Source organism: Amphiura filiformis, chromosome 11 (genome assembly GCF_039555335.1).
Source record: "Amphiura filiformis chromosome 11, Afil_fr2py, whole genome shotgun sequence".
NCBI classification, from domain to species: Eukaryota; Metazoa; Echinodermata; class Ophiuroidea; order Amphilepidida; family Amphiuridae; genus Amphiura; species Amphiura filiformis.
Window position 1 is genome coordinate 33,088,226 of NC_092638.1, and position 27,452 is coordinate 33,115,677.

Here is a 27,452-nt window from a genome sequence, read left to right on the forward strand (position 1 = left end):
CCTTGCGTGTAGTGTCCGACGCATGAACACCCTGATCATTTGTACCCACAAGATGACGAAAGGCTGACGGCCTCTATAGGCTACATAGTAGAACTAAATGGCATGTTTTAGACCACAACTTTTCACATCTGGTGTTTTATTCTGTGGCTTTTAAGCACTTTTTTAAAATATCAAAACCTCAAAGTGCTGCTGCTAATAGCAGATAACAGAATCAGCTCACTTTGTCTATGACGTCTGTACTTCATAACCACATAAAATCTTACAAAAATTTATAAGGAAAACCACTGCGCATACATGCCTACCATGTGATGCCTTGACGCAATCATCCTATCATGTTGTTGAGTGAATAGGCCCCTTGTCCTTGTTTTGATACGCCGAAAAGGAAAAGACACTCTAAACAAGGACGAGGGGGGCCTATTCACTCAACAACTGTTGCCTATAAAAGGAAGCAGTCAGATATGATGAGTTGCCAGTCTGAAGAAACCACTAGTGTAGTGGTGAAACGTCACTAAAAATGTGAGTAGTCAACATCATTTTTCACTGGAATTGTTCAAAACGAACCATTTTATCAGTTAAATCTAACATTCCAAAATGAACTTGTTCAAAGAAAGGACAGCCAGAGGTTAACACTCTATTCTTTTTTAAGCTAACAGGTTCTCTGTACACAGGACCAATGGCCTAACTTCCCCCCTGAAGGACAGAGTATTCTCATGGTGCATCTACCCAATTTTAAATGTAACATGGGAGAGTGGAAGTCTGAATTTAATCTACAGAATGGTACCCATTAAATTTAGACTTCCAACCTTGAGTCAATTTCAAGTCGTAATTCATCACCGGGGACCTCATGCACCAAAGGTAGTCAGGCTCACATCACACACTATAGGTGGCGCTATTCGTCCATAGGGAAGTGGAATGTGCCTGTACGGTCCAAAAATGGCTTTACTGTGGGGCTCAATGCAACAAATTACTAAAATTAATTTTGACAACCAAAACCTAAGTGATGTTGACTTATGTTGGTACTGGCATAATAATGGATTCATAAGCTATCACATAGTGCAATCTATGTTCCACCAAGGGACGCTTCGTTAAAGCATAAAAAGCAATTTGTGTGCAAATCAAGACCATCAAAACAGCTTTCTTACAGTAAAGAATAGGAGGTCATCTGGGGTCACATACAGTAGTGTACATTGTACATGTGCCTGCTGTCACAATTTCACACACAAAATTTTGGACAATTTGGTGACACTATTTTTGTCTGTAACTTCAAAAGTAAATGCACTAGAAACATGATTGACCCCTTATTGTTTAGATAATTTGATTCTCTTTCAAATGAAAGAACTTTCAGCTAAAAATATTGAACTTCAAAATTTTATGAACATACCTACCAAAGGAAAGCACCTTAACCTTAACCCCTCCCACGCTACACCATAAGCGCTATGCACAAGTAGGCTTATCTTCACTACATGCAATGTCAACAACAATGACAAATCTAATCATGTCCACTTACCAATTTGTTCATCCGTAACCTTGGTGATATAAAACAGAAATCTGGTGACTTTTTGTCTATGGGTTTGATGGTAAACTGCAAAAGAATGGATCAAAAGATTACAATCAACTGACAATAGAACAAGTTGGGATTCCATATGTATTTGTGATTTTATTACTGGAAAATACTCTTGCAACCAGTGTTCCTTCTCTCTTGGAGTACCAAATGAATGATATGATATGATATGAAGTATTTTTCTTCTCAAAAATGACAAACTATTTTTAAGGGGGCACGCAGGATCACTCAAAGTCGGAAATTTTAAACATTATTTTGTATTGTATCTTTAAAATTAATGATGATAAGTACATAAAAGTATACATTTTCAGAAAGGAAATGGCACAAGGAATCCAACTAGCATGGCAGATTTCTGCAAAAATGAGCAGTTTTTGAGAAAAGCGCCAAAAAATGTTCAGTCCGCCATAATAAACTTACCCAAAATATCAAAATGAATGAAAAGTGTTCTAAAGACACACATCTAGAAAGAGTTTTCTTAGATTTTTGAATTTTTTCTTCGTTTTAAAAATATGGTTAAAAAAAGATCAACATTTTATTTTTTTATTCAATTTTGACCAAAATTTGAGATAATTTAAGGTACATGATAAAACTTAGATGACCCTGCTACATTAGTTTTCATTTTCAAAATGAAGAAAAAATTCAAAAATTTGAGGAAACACTTTCTAGATTTGTGTCTTTAGAACACAGATATGCCATTTTTGTCAATTTTGATATTTAGGGTAAGTTGTTATGGTGGACCAAAAAAAATTGGCATGGAAATTCAATTTTGGCGCTTTTCTCAAAAAGTGCTTATTTTTGCAGAAATATGCCATGCTAGTTGGATTCCTTGCATCATTTCCTTTCTGAAAATGTATACTTTTATGTACTTATCATCAGTACTTTTAAAGATACAATACAAAACAATGTCTAAAATTTCCAACTTTTGAGTGATCCTGCGTGCCACCTTAAAGGTGGATGGTTTGATCTTAACACATGGTGTTTTCTACAGCACATTGAGGCTATCACCCAAAAGTTCATATTCCAGGTCAGAGTTAACTTGCTTCACCGATTTGGATTCTAGAAGGAAAAATGTGTATCACAGTACCCCATAGACCAGTACACGATTTCCAGGGGGATCACAGCCAAACTGCCACGTTTTGTTCATACCGCCTATACAAAAACATATTCCAGGCCTAAAATTCCAGGGTTATGAGAAAAATATGCACTTTCACCTGATCTGCATTTGGATGTTTTGATGAGGAAAGGTGGGTGGATGAGGCTATCAATTGGGTCACACACATTTAAATACATGTAACCATTTACCTCAGGGACTGCCTTTTGAGGAGAGCGTGCTCTCGCTCTCTATTGCTCTCCTTAAATCTGATATAAGAGAGTGATTTTTAGCTTTCCTTAGTTGACCATTCTTAAATGCTCTGAACAGCTCTCGTTGAAGGCTCTTGAAGAGCTATTTAATGCGCTCCTGAAAATTCCAAAAGACAGTCCCTGTTTACCTCTTACAGAAATAGGTATGCAAAAAGTAGGGTGGGGGTGGGAGCGGGGATTACCAATGACTAATACTAGAAAAACTTTGCTCCTGAGGAAGAAATCACTTTCTACACCCCTCAGAGATGTATGTGAGGTAACAATCTACTTCCTGAAAAACATACGAGCCTAAGGCGAGCACCTCACCAAATTTCCAGGGGGCGCAAGGGGGCTTGTCCGGGGAATAGGCTGCAGGGTATCACCCCCATCCAAAAAAAGTTTTTTTGCTCTTTTTATGACAAATTATCATCACCCAATTTCGGAAATGTTAAAAAAAAAAAAATTAACATTTTTTTTTTACATTTCCGGATATTTTTTTTAAGGTCACATTTTCGGAATTTCCGGATGTATTATATCTTACCTTTTTATCTCTGAATGAAATATTTCGAATTTCACTCCATGGGAATGCTATTTTTGGCACCAATTTATTTTCTATTTCATACACGTTGAGTCCCATAGCATCCACACCTAGAAATAAGTCTGTGCCTTTCTCATTCTGAAAAGACAAAACAAAATTTAGCACATGATTAAAATTTATAAATTAACATTTATGTGGTATTCTTAGTCAGTGATTGTGGTTTAGCCTGTAAGCATTAAATTTCATTGGTTCATGGGATTGTCTTATGACATGATAGAGGATAGTGGGCGCTTTGTTGTGGAAAATGCTTTTTAAGGTGCGCATATGTATCAATGTACCACATCGCAATACAACAACTAAACTTAAGGGGACTTTTCATGATGGTAAATTAATATTTTCTAAATAAAACAGTATCTAGATAAAAAAAGTAACAGACTGCCCTACTTCTTTTTTGTGAACTAGTAATGAATCATTATGATGAGACAAATATTCCAGCTAGACCTGCCAACCTACCGAAGTCAGAATGAGGGATATTGAGACCAAAACCTTGTACATTGTAAAGTATGTATAGTAAACCAGGTACAGATAAATTCAAAGACTAATTGGGTGTGCAATACTTTCAGAATTCAGAGAAGGTTTTGCAGGTCTGAATTTTTATCATTATAGACTAAAAAGAATACTATAGCAAATTTTAAAGTGACATTTTCATCATTTTCTGATGTTCTTACATTTAAATTTGCCATCACTGAAATTTTCAGAAAACAGGACTGTCCTAATTTTCACTTTGGTAAACCCCAAATGAGGGACAGTCCCTCAAAATGAGGGATAGTTGGCAGGTCTGATATTCTATAAAAGTCAACATTTACTACTTAAAGAGGTGTGGTCCGACTTTTCAAGTTCTGTTTTCTAACTTATATTGAGGCCTACCATTAAAACAATACATTTCCAAATTTTGACTTATATTGCTCCAGCGGTTTTGATATGAATACCAGAAACGTGAACAATGCCCCATAGGATAGTACATGTACATGTACATACATGTATGCCACCGGTGTGGTTACGACAAATCACTATGTTTTTTGTTCACATCATTTTTAAAAAAAAAAAAAATATCTCAAGCCTTTCTTCTGATACCAAAATCTTAGTTTTGAAGAAGAAAAATGGGGGATGATGCTGTTGATCGGGTCAAGGACCTTTAACATGACTTACATATAGCCTGTGTCTTGGCTAGTTTTCATATGATCGCTAACCACATTTGATTTACTTCCTTCGGTTCCAATTAAAATCAAATCTTTACCATGACAAGCAGAATTCAATTCCGCAATAAAAACATCAAATTACTCAGAGACTGAGAGAACAGTTTTGTTATTCTAGATGAGTAGTGCCTATTTATAATCTGGGCTTCCTAATTGTGTAGGCTTAATCATCAAAAATGGGACAAAGGTACATGAAGTCCACGCAAAAAAAAGTTAGGTAAAGAAATATTCAATACTAATCAACTCCAAATGTATATACATTGAACAATATTCATTTCATTTCAAGAAATGATCATTAATTTTTGATGATTTAAAAATCATCAAAAATGGGACAAAGGTACATGAAGTCCATGCAAAAAAAAAAGTTTGGTAAAGAAAGATTCAACATACTAATCAACTCCTCATGTTTATACATTGTACAATGTTCATTTCAAGAATTGATCACACATTTGATGATTTTAAAAAAATTAATTCATATTTTGAAATTTTGAAACTAATTTTCATTTTAAGAATACTATTAGTATTCAGAAAATTCCTTCAGCGGTGCTTGTCTGCTCTTTCTCAAGACTGATTATTATGTAAAAAGAACTAGGCCATGCGATGCTACGCAGCTTGACCAGAGGTGCTGATGTGATGACTTGATTCAATTTCCCAATCAGAACCGCACTTCTGTGTTACGCCATAAACTGTGCAGGCGCCAAATTGGCGACCACTGCATTAACCTTGCTAAAAACTACAGAACCTCAAAAAGTTAAAAGTATCGCCAAAATGAATGTCAGAATGCCTAATATTGTCTCAAAGTTTACTTCAGGCAGACAATATTTTTGGTGCCTCATATTTTCTTAAACATTGGGTTCATGCAAACTTTTCGGAGCTTTTGTCACTCATGTAACAATTTTGACCCTAAAGCACTATACTACCTTTGATAGCGAAATACACAATTTGTGTTTAAAACCTGTTTCATACACTCCTAGATAGTGGGAACCAATCAGAGCAAGCGTTAGTAAATTACTAGCCGCGCATGTATATATTGTATAATTGCACAGGCGCGCACTCCGCGTAGTGCTTTCGGACACGTTCATTTTTCTTGCGGGTGGATGCATTTATATTTGTTTGCATTTTGTTATAAAAATTGCAAAAATCACAGGATTTTTTAGTTGTGTATGAAATAGGTTAACAAATGCGCATTACTTGCTGCTCGAGGAATTATACAAAATAATGCACTTGTACTGATATGTTGCTGCGTCTAATGCATGCATCAACATCTCAGTATGTTTGCATTATTTTGTACAATTTCACTCTCAACAAGTAAGATGCATTCATTAACCTATAAATGACACATCTATTATAGACATCCTATTCAGAACAAAGTTTATGTTATCTAAGTTTACGTTATCCTGTTAGTCCAGATAACCCAGACTGAATGACAGTTTTATACAACCGCAAACTGGGTGCCAGGAGCATAAAAATGTTTTAACATTACATTTAAATATATCAGCCCACAAATCAGTAACATGTAACATTTCCTCACATTTGACAATGAGACTTGTAATGTCTAAAGCCAAGGGCATCGGGTACTTCATAATTGTGACAAGCCCCACGAAATGAGCGTCAATTGCAAGTGATTTTTTTCAATCGCTGGTTTAAATAAACTTGTTCAATTTTTACCATTTTTGATAGTTAATTTCATTCTAAAAATTGACTGTTTTTACTTCATTTGTAATGCATCCACAACTTTTGGATACAATTAAAATACCTCAATGATGTCATTTTATCTATTGCTAAAAATTCATCTTCAAGGTGCAGAATTCAACAGTTTGTTTCCCCTGATTTTACCAAATTTTTTCTTTGATATTTTCACATGTAAAAACATGTTTTGATTTTTTATTAAAATATTTGATAGGATTGTGCATTCAATTGGTCTCATTTGACTTTATCATAGGGTGTAGCAGTTCTTGGAATAAAAGAAAAAATTGATTCAAATAAAAACAATCTGATTTAAATCAAATAAATCAAGTTGTCAAATTTAAACAAAAAATCAAAACAATCATACATAATTAAAAAGAAAACAGGATTATAATAATGCATTTTGTCAAGTATGTGCATGTTAAAATCATCTGATTATAATTCTTCTAATCATTAAGAAAATATAACACCATTAAGCTTAAGGGGGTACTACACCCCTCAGGGTTCGAATTCGGCTGTATCGCATAGCAGTTTGCTCCACATTTTGAAGTAACTGCTCCCCAATTTTGCATTTGTATAGCACTTTTTATAGTGCTTTAGTATATGGAAGTATCCTGATTATGATGAATTAGCCAAAAACTGCTCACAAATTTTTTTTTAAAGAATTCGAACCCTGACACCCCTGCCCAATTTTGTGCCTATTTTTGCATTTTCTCAAAAATTATAAGCGCATTGGTGACAAGTAAGATATGTATATTATAGGGCAAGGGCTACAACTACTGCACAGGAAATTTTATTTCAGCACAGACAACAGGTGTGGAGTTCCAGTCAAAAATGAGGGAAAACCAGCTGAATTTTCAGTGCAGTAATTGTAGCCCTTGCCCCTATAATATACATATCTTACTTGTCACCAATGCGCTATAATTTTTGAGAAAAATGCAAAAATAGGCACAAAATTGACCAGGGGTGTAGTACCCCTTAATAAAGCTTAATAGTAATTAGTCTAGCGTTGTCATTTGTTATCTAATGTCAGATATGTCATCAAGCGACAGGAAGCAGACAAAGGGGGTGTTACAGGAAGGCCTATAGGGTGTGCAGTCCCCAATGTCTTCACGCCTCGCACTGTCGCTTCATTTACACGTGAAATCAAGTCACAATTAAGTTACTAGGAACAAATTATAACATCCACCAACCAAGATGCTGCGAGCGACATCTTGAACTAGTTTGTGGTGAATGTGGATATGTATGTGTACGTAGATGTGTTTTGGTGTCTACATTTGTAATTAAAGCTCATAAATAATAAGGAATGTCTACAGACAATAAGACTGGTAATGATTTTGTTGTTGTTGGAGATTTGATATGCCCTCGGGTGGGGGGGTAGGGAAAGAATTCTTCTGCATTTTTACATCCTAATATGTATGAACTGTTTTGTGCTGGTGCCACAGTTACCATACATATTTGAGGTTTTTTGTCCTTTGAAAGAATATCATCAACAACTTTTTTTTGTAAGTACCAAAGCTAAAAGTCAGCAGCCTATTCAATTAAAAAAAATAAATCAAATCAAACAATGACTTGATTGACAATGAGCTGATGAAAATAAATTCAAAAACATTGTAAATTCAGTCACAAAGTAAAACTTGAAAATTGCCATACAGTTTGTCCCAATTTCTCATAGAATATCGTTTAGTGAATCATATTTTATCTAGAGGCCTTGCACCGACACACCTCACTGGTATGGACAGCTACATACATGTATAGAGGGGTTAGTGTAGATGGCCCTATCTGAAATAGCTGCGTTGACTATTTCTGCATTCTATATATTGTACTCATGAATCTGAGTGAACTGACACCTGGCAGCTATTGGAGATGAGACCTTTTTGCATCAACCCTTGGAATGTATAATATTGATCCCTCATCATGCTTGACTGAACTTTCACCCTCTTTTGCTTCACTTATAATTGTTGGGCATACAGCAAATGCCCCAATATGAAACCATCTAATTTGGTCAGTATATTTCTAATGGAATGCCAACCAACTTTGTATGCTTGGAACTTTTAATTTTAAATATTCTCTTCAAAAATGTGCAAATGATTTCACAAATGAAGAGATTTACTTTCTACATGTAGAATATACGATTATCTTCTACAAACACCATCACAAAGGACAAAAAGGACATTGTCAACATCTAGAAACACTGATGACGGAGAATGGTTTCTCTGAAATATTTGATTCAAGAAGTGAGTGTTGTTGACCAGTTTTAAATCTACCTTTGATCCAAATAATTTGCTGAGAAAGAAACTATAGTCAACTCAATGCACAAGTGTTGGGAGGTGTAATGTTTAAAATCATTAATAATTAGTACAAGTGCATTGATTTGGCTATTTAATTACTTGAGCAACAGGTTATACTCGACTGATAAACCAAACTACACTAACCACCAAAAGTGAAACCTAGAAGTGATGACTATTATCACAACACTATATGTGTCACATACTGTCACCACATGTACAATGTATCACTGTATTTGAATTGAATAGTCCTCTCTTGGAAGGAGATACAGAGATGCAGCCAATCATTAGCAGTGCTGGTGGCTGAAGAAGAAGAAGAAGAAGTCCTCTCTCATTTAAATTTAAGCACTATTTCTTTATTTCCTTTCCAGAAATAGAAGAAAATATGAAAATATGCACCCACACCCACAAGAACTTTCAAAATACATGACACGTGTAGCTTTCTACAAGAATAATTATGTCATGGTTTGAAGTCGATAGGCATCAAGGTGCCAAAAATACCTGCTAGGTTAACAAGTGGAAGTCATCTAAAGTCAACCATGCTATCATTAGTGATGAATCATCTTCTTTTATTAAACCCAAAGTGTCAAGCAGACAGACAGATTTCCAAGAATTCCCTTCAGGCAAGATATATGCAATTATTGCTGAATTGCTGAACCATGAAATGGTATCAGCCTATATGAGTGAATGTTACTAGCTTACTTACTTACTAGCTTACTAGCTTACTTACTTACTAGCTTACTTACTTACTAGCTTACTAACTGACTAACCATTTGGTCTGAAATGGACATATCTCTAAATGCCACGAAGGTATGACCCCATGAGTGGTGTCATATGAAAGAGGAAAACATAAAGAATATAATAAAAATATTTCCAAACGTCAGAGGTCATCCTGGGGTCACAGGGGTCAAAAAAGGTCATTTTAACCGAAAATGCTCCGATTGAGCTCAAATTTAAATGCAATGATCCTTATGACAATCTAAGCATGTTTAAAACATTTAAACATTTATTTCAGGTCATTAAGGGGTCATAAAGGGGTCAAAGGTCAAGTTTTTCAAAATGCTCCAATCGAGCTGAAATTTATATGCAATGATCCTTATGACATTCTAAACATTTTAAAAACATTTTAAGATTCATTTAAGGTCATAAAGGGGTCAAAGGTCAAGTTTTCCAAAATGCTCGATTGAGCTGAAATTTAAACGTAATGATCCTTATGACATTCTAAACATGTTTAAAATATTTTAAAAATTCATTTAAGGTCATTAAGGGGCAATAAAGAGTTCAAATTTTTACCCCTTTATTGCCTCTTAATGACTTTAAATGAATTTTAATGTCAAGTTTTCAAAATGCTTCAATTGAGCTGAAATTTAAATGCAATGATGACAGTGGTATAGGCCTACCACAATATACTGCCGAAGCCACATGGTTCAGCTAAGGTGCGGTTATCGCTCTTGTTATACTGCTAGAGTTGGTTCACATTCACTACTACCCAATGCCAGACAAAATACAAAACTAATTTTTTGACAGTGTACACAATGTACAATCATTTTTATCCGGCTACAATGGGACCAGGCATTGGCTGGATAGGTGAGAAGTCCAGATAAGGGGACGAAAAAACAACCACCCTGTTCTATAGGTGAAAGGACTTTTCAAGTAGGGTCCGTCGGTCAGGCTTTTTTTTTTTTCTAGAGGCTAAAATTACCCAAAATTTCACCAAATTCTGACAAATCTGGGGGAAAAATGAAGATTTTTTGGAAGCATATTTTCTAAAAATGTTCAGCCAAATTAGAGAGAATAAGACAGGATAAAGTATCACTCTAATTTCATTATTTTGTCTTTATTATGAATTAGAATATGAAGGAATATTTAGGGGGGAAAGGCCAAAAACATTTTTTTTGCATGTCTTCTTACTATAATGGTCACTATACATTTGCAGACTTGGCACAAGTCTAGCATTCAAAATCATGCATATAGGCTGAAATTTCACCCTAACTTTCAAAACGTTGTCTTCATTGGTAGGCTTTATCTATGTACAGCAGCGTAGTCCGCCTTCTAATGTGAGGTGGCAAAGCCAAATTTTCATCCTCATTTGTCAATTTTTCATACCATTTTTAGTCAGGTATATGTCCGAAGTTTTTTACTCTGGTATATCTGCCTAGATGCATATTATGTTTCCATTTGTAAATTCATGTTTAAATGTGCTAGTGTGTGATGCGTAATTCTTCTTTCCCCTGTATATTGATATATTAAGAATAACGATTAAGCATCATTAATTTGATCTCATGCGCTAGTTTGTAATGTTTGAATGTTTCCATGTTCCAGTGTATGATGCGTAAGCCTCTTTCTCTATGATTATATTAGGCTAGCGGGTAAGCATCATTAATTGATCTCGTACACTGGTATGTAATGTGTTGTTTGAACTGTTTACCCTTGACTGCTCATATCCATAAGTACAAGTCCTGTTTATCGGGGACAGTCTGTGTAGCTCAGTGGTAGAGTGCTTGCCCGACAAGCGAGAGGTCTGGGGTTCAAGTCCCCACACAGGCAGGTATGTCCGGAAGTTTTTACTCTGGTATATCTGCCTATCAGGGTTCAAATTCAGTCAATTTTTTTGCATAGCTGTATGTGCGATGCAAAACACATGTTTGTATAGCAGTTTCCAAATTTTGCATAGCAGTTATTTTGCTATGCAAAAAAGAAAATGCGTAGCACTTTGCGATGCAATATCTGTATTTGCGTAGCGAGTCTACAACTTCTGTCATTGTCATCAAATCCCGGCTATAAAGCCCCCCAGACGATCACATGTCACGCTCGAGGGCAGAGTTTGAGGGCAATTAGCAAATATAATTATATGCACGAAGCAGGATCATAGCATTTGAAAAAAAAAGAGGGTAGGCCTATACTTTTACTGCAAGGAATGAGCATTGAAAAATAATGTTGCAATTTTGCAAACCTGGTAAAGTCGCTCCACGACCATAAAGAACAGCAAAAATACCACAGATGAAAAAAACCTTCAAAAACGATAAAACCAGATTAGGTTTTCAGTAAACTCTTCACCTAATTTTTGTTCAACATTATCTCGACATTAGGGCCTATCTCATCCCCGTAAAAATATTGCAAGCTTCCGAAGGTCGCTGATCTTATGGTTTTAGTATCTCCCTTCACCAGGAACATGTGTTTTGATTTTGTGTATAGTTAGTGCGTGCAATGGCGACATTCTCACGCATAATTGGGGGGAGTAACGCTAGTAAACATAAGCATGACATAAGCAAATAAGCAATCAACCACAACAGATTCCGCAATATGGTACCCAACATTGCTTTGTCTTATTTTTGCAACGGAATACAGCATGATTATCTTAGATGTAACGAGAATGAGCAAATACCGACTGCATGATGTTTTTGATTTTCGGACGTGTCGCGGAATTTGGCTCGCAAATAGCGATGCATTGAGGGACTTTTTGAGGCAAATGCGACGTGAAATTTAGCTCAAATTTATGTATCGCACTTTTAGCGATGCATTTTGGAAAAAGTGCATAGCAGTTGATGGAAATTGCATCGCAAAATGCGATGCGATACCATCGAATTCGACCGCTGCTGCCTATGGATGTTATGTTTCCATTTTGTAAATTCATGTTTAAATGTGCTAGTGTGTGATGCATAATTCTTCTTTCCCCAGCATTTTAGTTACACTTTACTCTTTGCAGCCCCATTTCATCCCTAAAAATTTCTGTGAAGCCCCTGCCCCCGGCTATGTTTCATCTGCCAAAATAAAATATTTTAAAATCAAAAGTTCTGTATTTCTGAAAAATCAGCGTAATTAGCTCCAGCCGTTTTGAAATCATATTGTTATGCAGTGGTTATAAGTTTTATCACTTTTATGGATTCTAAATGAAAATTTACTATAATATATTGTCTAACAGTTCAGACTTATTTATAGCATCAACTATGTAATGTATAAAAAGGAAGCAACATGATTTGTAATACCAGACCAAAATAACCATTTAAAGCTATCACTAAATCCACTTGACACATGTACCTTTTGAATTTGATATTAATCTTATTGTGGTAAGTTGGTAACATGCACATTTTGAATGTTACGGACTGTTTTTTTGTAATTACCAAAATGCAAACAGGTATATAACTTAACTTTTTATTTCACTTGCAAATTGGGACAGTAGGTCATAGAAGTTACAGGTCCTACCGTCCCCATGGCTATGCCACTGTCCTCCGTTAAATGTTAAATGTACTTGGTTGAAAATCCTACAGTCAAAGTAGGGGTGTGCGTTTGTTTTCACCTACGAGTCCACACTCATGAGTGAAAAACTACACTCTGTGAAACGTGGACGTCCACGGTCGTAAGACAGCGAAAGAGGGTGCTATACAGCATAACATATCATGTAATATCAGGTCCATGGTTAGCGATAAAATATCACAGATGTCCACGTTTGGATTAAGATATGTCTGTGTGTGTGGGTCCACGGTTTTAGTGTTAACAACAATCACACACACAATACGGGCCCACAGTTGTCAGTGTAGGGGTTGGGGTGTGTTTGTAAGTCTGTACATAGCATACCTTGATTTCAAAGTAATTTACTCCATACATCTCTAAATCCTGAGCAATCTTCAGATATTCCATTTCTGCTTCGTCTCTGTTGATAAAGAAAGCATACAACAGATATACTTGTAAATCAGCTATTTTACGACCTTCCATTATATCGTCAGCCTGCTACGGTAATTGCCTAAGTCATTTTTTGTAATTTTGAGAACAAAGAGCAAAATGTGGTTCAAGTATGCATCAGTTACGTAATCACCCTAATTATTTCGGATTATTCCCTTTCAATGAAAGTTTAATTTGTTTCATTATCATTTGTTCTTGTGCAAAGATAGGTAAATACTTATGTTTTTAAATGAATGCTTGAATCATATTTTGTACTTTGTTTTCAAAATTACAAAAAATGACTTAGTCAAAAAGTGTAGCAGGCTGATGATGTAGTGTTCTTTAACAAGATGTTGCTAATACTGCAATTCTCATCTTCATCATAATTACTTCCCGAGAATTTTGAGAAATAACATGGTCACAGCTAACATAAAAACTGTCAACTGCTTTCATCTGCAAAATAGTAGACTGCTCAAGTCACGGATTCTTCCAATATCATTCAAATCACCATGGAAAATATTTTACTAATCTATTTTTTATGTAAATGTTACAATATGGCTTTAATTAGTGGTGTGGATTATAAAAGACTGATCAGATCAAGCTATATTTCCGTTTATAATTAACTGAAACAGTATTATTGTGTACCTCATAAGACCTTGGTGTTCTGCATACCAAGCAGTAATTCTTTCTTCCCACATGGCTGGTGTCATATCAAACTGTTCCATCACTCGTTGAGGTAGCAATTCTTCGTTGGACAGAAACCCGGGTACATGAACACTTTTATCATAATCGCCATACTGTGTAAGATAAAGTAAAGTTACAGAGCTTCAGTAATTATAATTTGTTAAAGATCAACTCTTAACTTCCAACTTGAAATATTGGTGACCTGCTACCTTTGAACTGTACAGGATACCAATGAAATAACTAAAGGCTTTTCGGGTGGGATCATGCTCATAGTATTCAGACAAAAGATCATGCCATGACCTGGTAGCAGTACCTTTGCTTGTACTGTATCTAGGATATCAACATAAGACTTCTTTGGGCTAGATTGTGCTCATTGTATTCAGAGAGCAGAGGTCAAATGTCATGACCTGGAACCTTTGCTTGTCCTGCATAAGTACCACCAAAAGACTTCTTTGGGTGGGATCATGCTCACATGAAATGTTAAGAAAAAAGGTCAAAATGTTATGACCTGGCGACTTTTGCTTGTCCTGCGTAATATACCAACAAAAGACTTCTCTGGGTGGGATTATGCTCATAGTCATATGTAGTGTACACAAAATAGGGGTCAAATGTCATGACCTATTACCTTTGCTTGTACTGCATATGATGCCAGTAGGACGGAAGCTTCAGGTGGGCAGTAGATCTCTTCATTGAGTATTTGTTGTTTGACTTGCAGGAAGAATAGATGTTGTGTGATCTCCTGAATCAGCTCTTCTGACACTTCCTCTGGGAAGAACTTGGCTACAAATGTGAATGGGATGGGGTGAACCTTGGGGATGTTTTGCTCCTGGACCTAGGGATAAAAGAAAAGAAAAGTTAGAGAAAAGAAATCCGTCGTCTGCTTCACGTACTGTCATATCTCTAAAGGCTGCCTTTTGTGATTTTTGTATAATTTCCTCTTTTTTGTGATGTGATACACTGTAAAATTAACTTATATATAATTAAGTTTGAGGTATTATCACAATATTATAATCTCATGTCTATTCATAAAAGAAAGAAGCATGCTGAAATATAAAATAACAATATGAAATACAACAATGATAATAAAAATCACACAAGGCAGCCTTTTGAGATACAACAGTATGTGATGCAGACAACGAATCAAACATTATGTTTGTCACACACCCACCTGACTTGTATCTTGAAACCCAAATTTAGGCACAAAAGTTGTGTTTGTCCCCACCTAACTGACCCTTTATCTTGAAACAATTTTTTTGATTTTCAGCACCTAATTACCGACCTCTACTTGCTTGAAGCTTCAAAAGTTGAAGCATCAAAAGGGAACACAAAAAGAATTGCCCATGTTGCTCATTGATAGCGGTGTGATGACCAGAGCAAGAGTGTGCCATTCAATGTGTCCAAATTTCCTGTACACATGAAACTATGAACAAAAGAAGGTCCAGGTTTTGGGCACAACACAAAGCTTACATTACATGTACATTGTATGTCTCTACAGTCAACTTTCTTGACTCATTCATTTGGGATAAAATATAACTATTAAATCCCTTTTTTTTACCTTTTTGTCCATCTTCAGCCATGCTAGATAGCCTTTGTGATCCACAAACTGTAAACCAAAATACCACATTTCTCTCAGCCCAATAGTCCTGCAGACCAACTCAAACAATTGCCGCCCTGTAGCCTTTAACTGCAAAATAAAAACAAACATAAAATTCATTTTAAGGGGTATTTCATTTCAGGATCCATAGCCTCATCCTCATCCCTCACATTTCACAGAAAAAGTTGAACAAAAGTGGAAATATCAGGCTACATAATGTTTCTGGGCAAAAAATTCTTGCAGATTCATATTTGCCTATGTGTATTGTGGAAAACACAACAAAATTACAGCACAGTGGCCAATGTAAATGTACATAATCACATAATTTGCAAACACAATTAAATTGGGAACTGAAATTTTGGGAATAAACCTTTTCATGGATACCTAAAAGAGGATGCTAGATGACAAAGTACTCCTTTAAAATATTCTGAATTTTACAGGGTTGTTTGATTTAAATCAAGCCGATTTTTAAAAATCACTTGATTTTTCTTTTTAAATCACTGATTTATTAAAATCAACTCTTTCCATTTTTTATCATTTTTGATAAATGTAAGTTTATTTCTTGCTTAAATTGACTGTTTTACTTCATTCTTATGTTTCTACTTTTGGATACAATTAAAATACCTCTATGATGTCACTTTATCTATTGCTAAAAAATCATCTTCAAGCTGCAGAATTCAACAGGTTTGTTCCCCATGATTTTACCAAATTTTTTCTTTGAAATTTTCACATGTAAAAACATGTTTTGATTTTTTTGTAAATACCTGGTAGGATTGTGTATATGACTAGCATTCCACAGGTACTCTTTTGACTTTATCATGGGGTATAGCAGTTCTTGGAAAAAAAAATATATATAAAAACATGATTCTCATTTAGGTTAGTAAGGTCACCTACAATGTACAGGAAATAAATTTGTCTCTTTTAGCTTGTAAAATACACACCAAAATAACAAGAAAAACTTAACATTTAAAAAAATTTAAAACAAAAACTTCTTCTTATTTCTATACAGGTTTCAGTTCAGCCTCTATTCGTGATAACCCGCTGTCTGCTAATTGATCAGGACAAGGAAGGAAATTGTTGATTTAATATGCAGCTTACTGTCATACACAGATTATTAGATGAAACAAACAGGTCTGAATATGACATCTGTCAGCACATTGTAACACAGGTCTGATCAGCACCCTGTGACAGGATCAGCAGAATTTCCACTTAAATACCACAACTTTTATCTGATTCTGTCTCATTAAAATTAAATATGACCTAAAAGAAATTTTGCAACAATTATTCAAATGATCCAAGTAAGGCCTATAGATCATACATAGGCAGGATTTTTATCTTGTGGGGAGGGGATGCCCACAATGTGGAGTTGAGATTCTTGCAGATTCATTGCAAATTCTTGCAGATTCATATTTGCCTATGTGTATTGTGGAAAACACAACAAAATTACAGCACAGTGGCCAATGTAAATGTACATAATCACATAATTTGCAAACACAATTAAATTGGGAACTGAAATTTTGGGAATAAACCTTTTCATGGATACCTAAAAGAGGATGCTAGATGACAAAGTACTCCTTTAAAATATTCTGAATTTTACAGGGTTGTTTGATTTAAATCAAGCCGATTTTTAAAAATCACTTGATTTTTCTTTTTAAATCACTGATTTATTAAAATCAACTCTTTCCATTTTTTATCATGTTTGATAAATGTAAGTTTATTTCTTGCTTAAATTGACTGTTTTACTTCATTCTTATGTTTCTACTTTTGGATACACTTAAAATACCTCTATGATGTCACTTTATATATTGCTAAAAATTCATCTTCTTTTCCCCATGATTTTACCAAATTTTTTCTTTGAAATTTTCACATGTAAAAACATGTTTTGATTTTTTTTGTAAATACCTGGTAGGATTGTGTATATGACTAGCATTCCACAGGTACTCTTTTGACTTTATCATGGGGTATAGCAGTTCTTGGAAAAAAAAAAAATATATATAAAAACATGATTCTCATTTAGGTTAGTAAGGTCACCTACAATGTACAGGAAATAAATTTGTCTCTTTTTAGCTTGTAAAATACACACCAAAATAACAAGAAAAACTTAACATTTAAAAAAAATTTAAAACAAAAACTTCTTCTTATTTCTATACAGGTTTCAGTTCAGCCTCTATTCGTGATAACCCGCTGTCTGCTAATTGATCAGGACAAGGAAGGAAATTGTTGATTTAATATGCAGCTTACTGTCATACACAGATTATTAGATGAAACAAACAGGTCTGAATATGACATCTGTCAGCACATTGTAACACAGGTCTGATCAGCACCCTGTGACAGGATCAGCAGAATTTCCACTTAAATACCACAACTTTTATCTGATTCTGTCTCATTAAAATTAAATATGACCTAAAAGAAATTTTGCAACAATTATTCAAATGATCCAAGTAAGGCCTATAGATCATACATAGGCAGGATTTTTATCTTGTGGGGAGGGGATGCCCACAATGTGGAGTTGTGGACATTTTCCTTCAAAGAAAACCTCAGCGATGACTTGGTGATGAGTTATCATTTTGAACTGATAAACATGAAATATAGCGGCTCCTCTGTTATTTGAAATTATTTTTAATTTGGACCTTCTTGGTTACATTTCTCTATCGCAACATGTATCCCGATAAACAATATTAAATTGGCGATAATGTGGGCAGCTTCAAAACCCTTTATTTCACCAATTCATTCCTTTCAAAAACATGAAAAAAGTTAAATGAGCAGTTTTTATGCAAAGTTTTACAAAAAATATGTGCATACACATATACACTCTCACATTAAAAACAGATTTACATTTCACAATTCACATTGCTGACAACATCAAATCACAGTTTGGAATTACACTAAGTGATAAGTTCCTTCAAAATGTTTCCCTAGCAACCTAACCTGCCAGTCACACATAATTGACAGATGACCGATTGACCGTACCGGCGTAAAAGGCTATGCAGGTAATCGGATCAACAATGAATCTACATGATACATGTTTACAGTAAGCCAAAAAATTAAGGTACCAGTTGTGTTCATCCCTGTATATCCTAAACAAACACCAATGGATGTTAAAACAAGCAGCCAATACCTGCAATCTTAGCCTTGATTTAAGACCTTATTTGTTGAAATTGGTTGAGAATTAAAGAAACGGTGAACTAAAATCTAAGGAAAAAGCGAAATCAAAAGTTGCACTTTTGTGTTCTGATCAATGAAAGCACAACGTTAGTTTTAACGTGCTAATCAATGGAAGCATAGCGCTACTTCTCTTGTTCACGAACACTTTGTGTACAAATCAATAGGGCATTTAATGCAGCAAACTACAACTTTTAAATTGGTATCTTCCTTGGGTTTTGGGATCGCTCTGTCTTTATTTCTTGAACAATTTCAATGAATGAGGTCTTAAATTCGAGCTAAAAGATGCAGCTATTGGCTGCCGGTTCCAATTATGACATACCTGTCTTTGTTTAGGATATACATGAGGTGAGCATAACTGGTACCTTAATTTTTTGGCTTACTGTATAATGGTGTAATGGTCTGAGCCCCTTATCTTGGGTGCTCACTCACCCACTCCTTACCTAGTCAGAATAAGAAATCAGGGGAAATGACATAATATTTACCACATTCCCTGGGATGGGGGAAGGGGGACAGTGTCTGAAGTACTACATTGTACCAGGGGTAGCATTAAGGCCAGAAAGTTAGGGTTGTTTTCCTGTGTTTTTCACTCAGGAGCTTGCAGAAAATCCAAATACATGGGGTGAAAATTAAATCTCGGGGTGAAAAATATTTTGCAGTGTAGTCAGGGGTAGGAGTAAGGTCCAAAAGTAGAGGGTCACAGTTCACCCCCGAGCTTGCACATATTCCCAATATAGAGGGTGAAAAATTGATATTTTTTAAATTTAGGGGGTCATTCACCCCCAATCGGGGGTTAACGCTACCCCTGCATTGTACAAATGTACCAAGGGAATCCAAGGATGTCCAATGGATGCGAAAGGATGAAAAGTGTGTTACACTAACGAAGGGTAAATTAATCTAAAAGTAAAACAGCAAAAGTGTGACACAACATGGGGGGGGAGCAAATAAATATGTGACTAAGTTGAAAAAATGACAAAATGACAAAAAATGAAAATGACAAAATTCAAAGGAGAGAGACTAGTTCTAAATGAAAGAAAATATATTGAGACCAGCACTTTGTGTGTTGTTTACTTTTCTTTTTCAAGGAAGCTAGAGATAGTAAGTGTACATGTAGAGACCAGCTCAATCATGTGTGGGATTGCATTGCCCGGTTGCATTGCTCAAACTGACCTAAATTTTAGACTGTTCAAAATGGACAACCTTTTTGGTTTGCTCCAAGTTAAAAGATACAGCTGACTCATTTTAAAAAACTAAATAACTTTGATCTAAATTTAAATGGAAAATGATAGATTCAGACTCTACACATTGTAGCTTCAAATATGTAACTAGACTCTAATGTGTGCAAATTAGAACTTAATAGCTATAGAGTACTCAAGTAATTTTGAATCATTCAGTACATATGAGTAGGCTTAACTTACTGTCAATCCAATTTATTTGCAAGATACCGTATCAAATTTATATAGCCAAGTCGCTGCTCAATTTTAAATTATAATACAAGTCTTTGTACAACATGCACAGCACCATGATACTCAGAGGTAGTGCTAGAACAAAACATTCCAGAGTCCGTAGGGACCCCTGAACTTGCAGAAAATTCAAAAGTACATGTAGGGGGTCCGCAGTAGAGTTTGGTGAGTCAGAGTTGCACAAATGCAGCATAAATACATGTAGTATGTCTGCTGTAGCGCTCCGGAGGGTGGGCGCACTCATAAAAGTTGTAAGCATCCGCGTGAATTGACTTTCAAAAATGACCCTAAGCAAGGATGTCGAAATTTTGGCAAACTAACCCTAAACAAGGATTTTACTCAAGTAAAAACACACTAAACGAGGAATTGGTTTGAAATTTCCCCTAAACAAGGAGATCACCCTAAGCGAGGAATTGGCTTGAAATTTGCCCCTAAACAAGGACTGCAGACATTGTGTGTGTCGGTATGATTGTCATTCAATGATGATGATTGATCGGCTATTTAAGGCGCTGTTGAAGTCGGCTCCGAATTTGTTTAAATCTGGTGTGTAAAATTGGTCAAAAACACTCTTTTGTGCCAAATAATTTGATAAATATGTCACCACTAATGGCCGTTAATTGGGTAACTTTAAAAAAAATACCCTAAGCGAGGATCGTTCTAAAAAACACCCTTCCAGCAGCCCTCGAATTAAGGATCTGAAGGGGCACAGCAACTTTTTTAGGGCAAGTTGAAAATTGCCTTGGATTTTCACTGAAAAGGCAAGGCAGCACGGCAGTTTGTAATATTTCAAGAGGGCATCATGGCAACTGTTGAAAATTTGAGAAGGGCACAAGGCAATTTCTCAAAAGTGAAGAAAACACACACAAACATAGATAAGATGATTTTATATTGAAGGGGCAGGGCTGGGGCACCGACGGCAACTTCATTAGAGGGCACGGTAAGTGACTGCCTTTGGTTAAAGACATATTTTGAGGGCATTACGGCAGTGGGGGTAAAATGGGGGAAAAATGCCATGGGTGCCGTGGGTTAATTCGAGGGCTGCCTTCCAGTAAAATGAGTGTTCTGAGACCTAATCGCGGATCCTCGTTTTGCTTTTCAAAACCACCCTAAATCCGTGTTTTCTTTCATGCGGATGCTTACAAGTATAATTCTGAGTGCCCCCCCTCCCCGGGGTAGCGCTACATTGAAAAACTGGGTTTTTTTTACTAGAGTGTGTTACTATCGTTTTTCGGTCGGACAGCGGTGCAATTTTATGCACCAGAGGTTATTTATTCTGTTAAATAAATGTTGAAATTTGGATGAAAGTTATTTCGATGAGTCAACTGTATCTTTTCAGCAAGATTTGTATATTTTGGACAGTCTAAAATTTGGCTGAAGTGTAACTTTAGCAACATTTTTGATGCAATCGCCTGTCGTGATCGGCTGTGTTTACTTCTGAACTTCTATTGATTTACACAGTGTCATGCTTCAGCGAATCTGACTAGATTTTGAATGCAATGGTCTCTAGCCTAGAATGTGAAGCTATCGGTGCGCAAATTCTTGGCTAGACTTCTCGATCAGCCCTAAACTTGCAGAAAATTAAAAAAATTGGGGGTCCGAACTAGTACAGGGAACCCATACCAGAGTAGCTCTGCACAACGGTATGGGACGAAGTGTATACAAAAAGCTAGTGCAACGCAATTGCAAAGGCTCCTCTAGCTTAAATAGTTGCACGTTAGTCATAAAATTAATTACACAGCTTCTTGTACTTCTTACCTAAACTCTTATGCTTGAAATTTAATAAATACTCCATTACTAGTACTTTCCAGAATAAATTAAAATTCATTAGCACATGATCCAAGTCGGCGCACCAAAACTGAGATGGCACTTCAGTGCAAACTTAGATAGGGCATCACCAATAACGAAAATGTCATACCGATAAATGATGTGTCTGTTTGCCCGTTATTTTAAGTTTGCCTTGCGAACTAGGTCCGAACTGTATTTTGGTGAGTCCGGGACCCCACAATGCACATGTGCAGCCTAGCGCTACCCCTAAATGATACTGCTCAATACAGGCAATTACCAATAATATTATTATTTATTTGTTTGTACTTATACACATGTCACTTGTATGACCCACCCTAGGACCCCCGGGGGATGTGCGTCATGGTTGGGTCATTTACCAACCAATTAGTGACGCAGGGTACGGTCATTTACTCAATATGTGCGTCACAACATACCCCGAGGGGTGCGTCAGTGTCAGTCACTTTACCTAGGTGCGTCAATGGTTAGGTGCATCAGTGTCAGTCAAAATACCTAAATGGTGAGTCAAATTTGCGTCATGAGGACAGTCATAATCCTTAACATGTGCATCACAATTTTGACGAAGGGCTCAGTCATTGTCGGCAAATGTCCGTCATTGTTTAGACGCACATGTGGGTCATGGTATAGTTAAATCCGACGCACCATTGTAAAGTGACTCACCACCCCCGGGGGTCATGGGGTGGGTCATACAAGTGACACGTGTATTTAGAGACTGACCGATCAGATCGGTAGCTTCCGTATCGGGCCGATTATTAGCTTATAGGTAGTGATCTGCATCGGCCGATTTTTCCTTCATCCGCCGATGTAATGCACCGATCACCCAATATCATGAAAGTAATTGTTGAAGCTTAACATTTATTGGTATATTTCTTTGAATTAGACTAGTTAAATCAAGCGAAATTTAGCAAAAGAACAAGCTTTGTAGGCGATAAACATATATAAAATCATACCGTGATTCAGGCACGCAGCTGAGATAATCAGGTAATTCCCGCATGCACATTACAATTGTAGTTCTTACTTCCGGGTTACACGCGTGCGTCACGGGCCGTGTGCAAAACTCAACACTTCCGGGTAACCGGGTTACACACGTGCGTGTCAGATTGAAGAGAGCTACGGGCCGTGTGCAAAACTCACACTGACTTGAACATAAACACAATATTAAAATGGGGCGATCGAATGATTCGATGGACTGGGACATCAGGGGGAAAAGGTAAATTGAGCTTATAATAATCATGAATGGTCAAATTCAGTATTTTTAAAATGCATATGGGAGTGTGTTTTTTTGTGCTCAGAGCATACATAATTATGGTAATACTTTGCGTACAAGTACCCTTTCAACATACGGGTGAAATTTACTCACGGTGATGGCAGCCATTGTTTACAATTGGGGAACTGGTAATCGGCGATCGGCGATCGAATCGGCAGATCAAAGAGATAATTGATCGGCCAATCGGCCGATTCAGATAAGGACCTGATCGGTCAGTCTACGTGTATTAGTAACTTACCATACTTTTTTAACACAATATTAAACACCACCCATTTGCACCACACAGCACAAGGGCAGGCTCTCAAAAAGGAAACTTTTTAATTTCTAACATGGTTAATAATAATGTAATGCTCTGCCAAAGCATGAGCAGGTACTTGCAAAGAACTGAAAAGGCACCCAGGATCAGGAGGTCGGAGCTGAACCGGGCTATACACGGGAGTTGAATGGAATGGGATGGGATGCATACTCACGTCGATGCTAAATTCCATCTCGGCATCCATCGTTGTCACACGGACGCTAAAATTCCTGGGTTTTCTGCGAACAAGCGACATTTTGTTAGGCTGGAATCACACTCTGCAATGTTCCTTACTATAATGTCCGTTAGTTTTAGTCATAGCCTGTTTCAATGGGCGTAATTTTGAGTGAGTTTTGTCATAGTCATCACTGTGGCACGTTGATGGTAAGATTTTCGCACTGATCTGTGCGGCGTTTTGTTTTGATCGGGTCATTTCAGGTCATTGATCTTTGCGGTGATTCTATTTCGTGAAAATACCATTTTAGGAATAATAATTTATCAATTTTGGTAATTTAATGAATTAATATGTCATCAATTAACCAATATTCAAATGTAATTGATAAACACACATAGTATACAGCAAGAACGGATAAATTTTACTTCCTGAACAGAAATGTATGCAAATATTGAGAATTTATGTTCACATTCCAGTAAACTTTCTAGAAGCACCAAATTCCACTCTAAAAAAGTTGGGAAAAGTTTCAGCAGAGCTCAAACAAATTGTTTCAGGGCCTACAATGTACTCCGGAAATTTTGAGGGATTATTTAATAAAAAATATATTATCTTGAAGCTTTGCCAAATGAAAAATAAAATTAACCACAATCATTTAGCGATATACATAAGGCTAAGGGACCGTTCACAAACACTTGTAAGGGGGGGCTGGTGCAAAAAAAATGGGGGGGGCAGGGAGGCCCTGAACATTTTTTGACCCTCCAAAGGGGGAGGCCTGAAAAAAATGACCACAAATTTTCCTGGAAAAATCAAGTTTATGGTTTTCTATGGGGTTGACCTATAATTTTCATGTCAAAAATGGGGGACCCTGAAATTTTTGAGGTCTGTAAATGGGGGGAGGGGGCCCGAAAATTTTTCGTGATGAAATTTGTTTGCATCAGGCCCCCCTTACAAGTGTTTGTGAACGGTCCCTAATGGAAACGAAGGGAGAGGGGTCTGCATAATTATAAGTTTTGGGAAGTTGAAAGGGGGGGCACACACATTTTGGCACAGCTATAGTTATGCCCTTAAAATGTGTATAAACATAAAATTAGTCTCATGCAGCATATAAACTTATGCCTACTACTAGCTTGTGTTCAATTCTTCTCTAATTAATAGTCCCCCCGGATAGTCCCGCAGATCCCCTTTCTTGCCCAAAGCCTCATGATCACCTTTCTTCTCTAGTCTTCACCTTAGCCTCTTTGACCACCTATTTATTAGCCTCGTATAATAGGCCTACCTTTCTTGACACATTCAAAGCCGCGTTGATCACTTTTCATAGGTCTATTCTCAAATTAACCTCGTAGATCACATTTTCAACATAATTATTAAGCCTCGTTGATCACCTCGTTGATCACATTTTCTTCTCAAATTAACCTCGTAGATCCCACTTCTTCTCTAATCAGCCTTGTTGCTCACCTTTTCTTCTCAAATGAACCTCGTAGATCCCCTTTCTTCTCTAATCAGCCTTGTTGATCACCTTTTCTTCTCAAATTAACCTCGTAGATCCCATGCACTTCTTCTCTAATCAGCCTTGTTGATCACATTTTCTTCTCAAATTAACCTCGTAGATCCCCTTCTTCTCTAATCAGCCTTGTTGATCACCTTTTCTTCTCAAATTAACCTCGTAGATCCCCTCTAATCAGCCTTGTTGATCACCTTTCTTCTCGAATTAACCTCGTAGATCCCCTTCTCTAATCAGCCTTGTTGATCACCTTTCTATTCAAATTAACCTCGTAGATCCCCTTTCTTCTCTAATAGCTTCTAATCAGCCTTGTTGATCACCTTTTCTTCTCAAATTAACCTCGTAGATCCCACTTCTTCATTATCAGCCTTGTTGATCACCTTTTCTTCTCAAATTAACCTCGTAGATCCCCTTTCTTCTCTAATCAGCCTTGTTGATCACCTTTTCTTCTCAAATTAACCTCGTAGATCCCCTTTCTTCTCTAATCAGCCGTGTTGATCACCTTTCTAGCTCTTTCTCTAATTAATTAGCCTAGCTCGTCGATCACCTTTCTTCTCATATTAAGGGCTCGGATAGCGACGTTTTCACATAATTATTGTGGGACCTGAGATATCAGATCATCGAATTGCATTTTGGAAACGAGGATGTCCTTCTGATATCAAATAGCCTAATTAAGATCAAATTTTTGATATTTTTGATATAAACCGTCCTAGGCCTAGAAGTAAACTTTATTAATTATGTTGTGAAGTGTATGTAAGGCCTAGGCCTAACTGAGATGAAAAGCCGGGATGAAAAGCCGACAATCAATAGCAAATTTTGACATTTCATATTGAAAAAATACTTTTTTTTTTCAAAAAGACCTAATTTTATTTGGGTGTTTTTGGTTTCTTATTACAAAATATTCAGAATTAGGATTTTTGGTCACTGGTTATAGCTTAGGGACGCACCAATATTAAGAGGGGAGTGGGTCGTTGGGGTCATGACTTTTTTTAGCACCTCGGTGGAGCAAATTTTTAGCAGCTCGAGCTCAATGAAGCAAAATTTGTTTTCAACACCTTGGCGAGGCATAGGGCCTATTTTTTTTTTTTTTAATCGTATAGTTAATTCTATGTATTTTAAAAATTTGTTTTTAGATTTTGTGAAACGCATTTTGTTTAATATAAGTCCACATTTTTATCATTTTTATACGTTTTTTAACACCTAAATTTTGCGTGCTGCGAAAAACATTATCTTTAGGTTAAAACGAGTTCACATGGTGAGATTTTTTTGCGCGGGGGAACTTGAATTTTCGAAGGAGATCCATGTCTTGGGATCATTTTCTCCCGGCATTTTCTTCAAAACATCTAATCATGTTTTAGGATTGCTCACGAAAAAAACCATACCCATACCCACATATCCCCAGGTATCATGGCTCCCATCCGTGTGGCAAGTTGCGGTGGACATTTTTATGACTTTTTATATAGGTTTTATGACTTCAAAAAGTTTGTATGAAGTTTGTTTTCAGTTTTAATGACTTATTTTGCCGGTTTCACGTCATTCACGTTTTTTTGTTTCTGGTTGAGAGTTGAGACGGTCCCTTGGCCCCTCTTCAGGAAGGCAAGCCGCCCGCGCCATGAATTTAGAATTTTAGGCCTAACTTTTATACGTTTTACTTTTAGACTATGCGCAGTGTTCGAAATATGCCTCAGCCGGGCTTGACCTTAAAAAGTTACCGGCCAACCGGGCCGGCAACTAGATGCCTGTCAGAAAAGTTACCGGCCAGGCCAAAAAGTTACAGGCCAATGGCCGGCTGACCTATTTCGAACCGGCGCTGACTATGCGGCTCGCAAATTCCCCCGAAAGTCTCACCGACTGGGCCGCTCCGGCTCCCTTTTGCACGTTTATAATATTCTCTCAGTGGTGGGGTGGTGGGTGCACTCCATGTTTACAGAGATGTAGACTTGAGTCGTGTGACTTGGACTCGAGTCTGACTCAAGTCACTATTTTTGGGAAGTTGTGACTTGACTTGTAACCTTTGCAAAATGACTTGACTTACTTGTGACTTAGACAAAATGACTTAGGCCTACACTTGGACTTGGACTTGAAAAAATTGACTTGTTACCAACGCAAGTCTGATGTTACTTTCCTGTAAATTGAAATTTATGGATAGAATTTATGAATATTAACTGGAAATAATTAA

At 36.6% G+C, this 27,452-nt stretch overlaps 1 protein-coding gene across 1 annotated transcript in view; it reads right to left on the reverse strand.

The window, feature by feature from the left end:
* The window catches only part of LOC140164747 (merlin-like), a 43,067-nt gene extending 19,068 nt beyond the window's left edge, over nt 1–23,999 (reverse strand). Inside the window, exons 1-7 of the mRNA XM_072188112.1 lie at nt 23,773–23,999; nt 15,569–15,697; nt 14,639–14,845; nt 13,975–14,126; nt 13,246–13,321; nt 3,444–3,578; nt 1,508–1,582 (exon numbers count right to left, since the gene is read on the reverse strand). Of these exons, the coding sequence (XP_072044213.1) occupies nt 1,508–1,582; nt 3,444–3,578; nt 13,246–13,321; nt 13,975–14,126; nt 14,639–14,845; nt 15,569–15,697; nt 23,773–23,853 (855 nt within the window). The 5' untranslated portion in view covers nt 23,854–23,999. The remainder of the gene's footprint in view (nt 1–1,507; nt 1,583–3,443; nt 3,579–13,245; nt 13,322–13,974; nt 14,127–14,638; nt 14,846–15,568; nt 15,698–23,772) is intronic.
* Between the last annotated feature and the right edge of the window lie 3,453 nt (nt 24,000–27,452).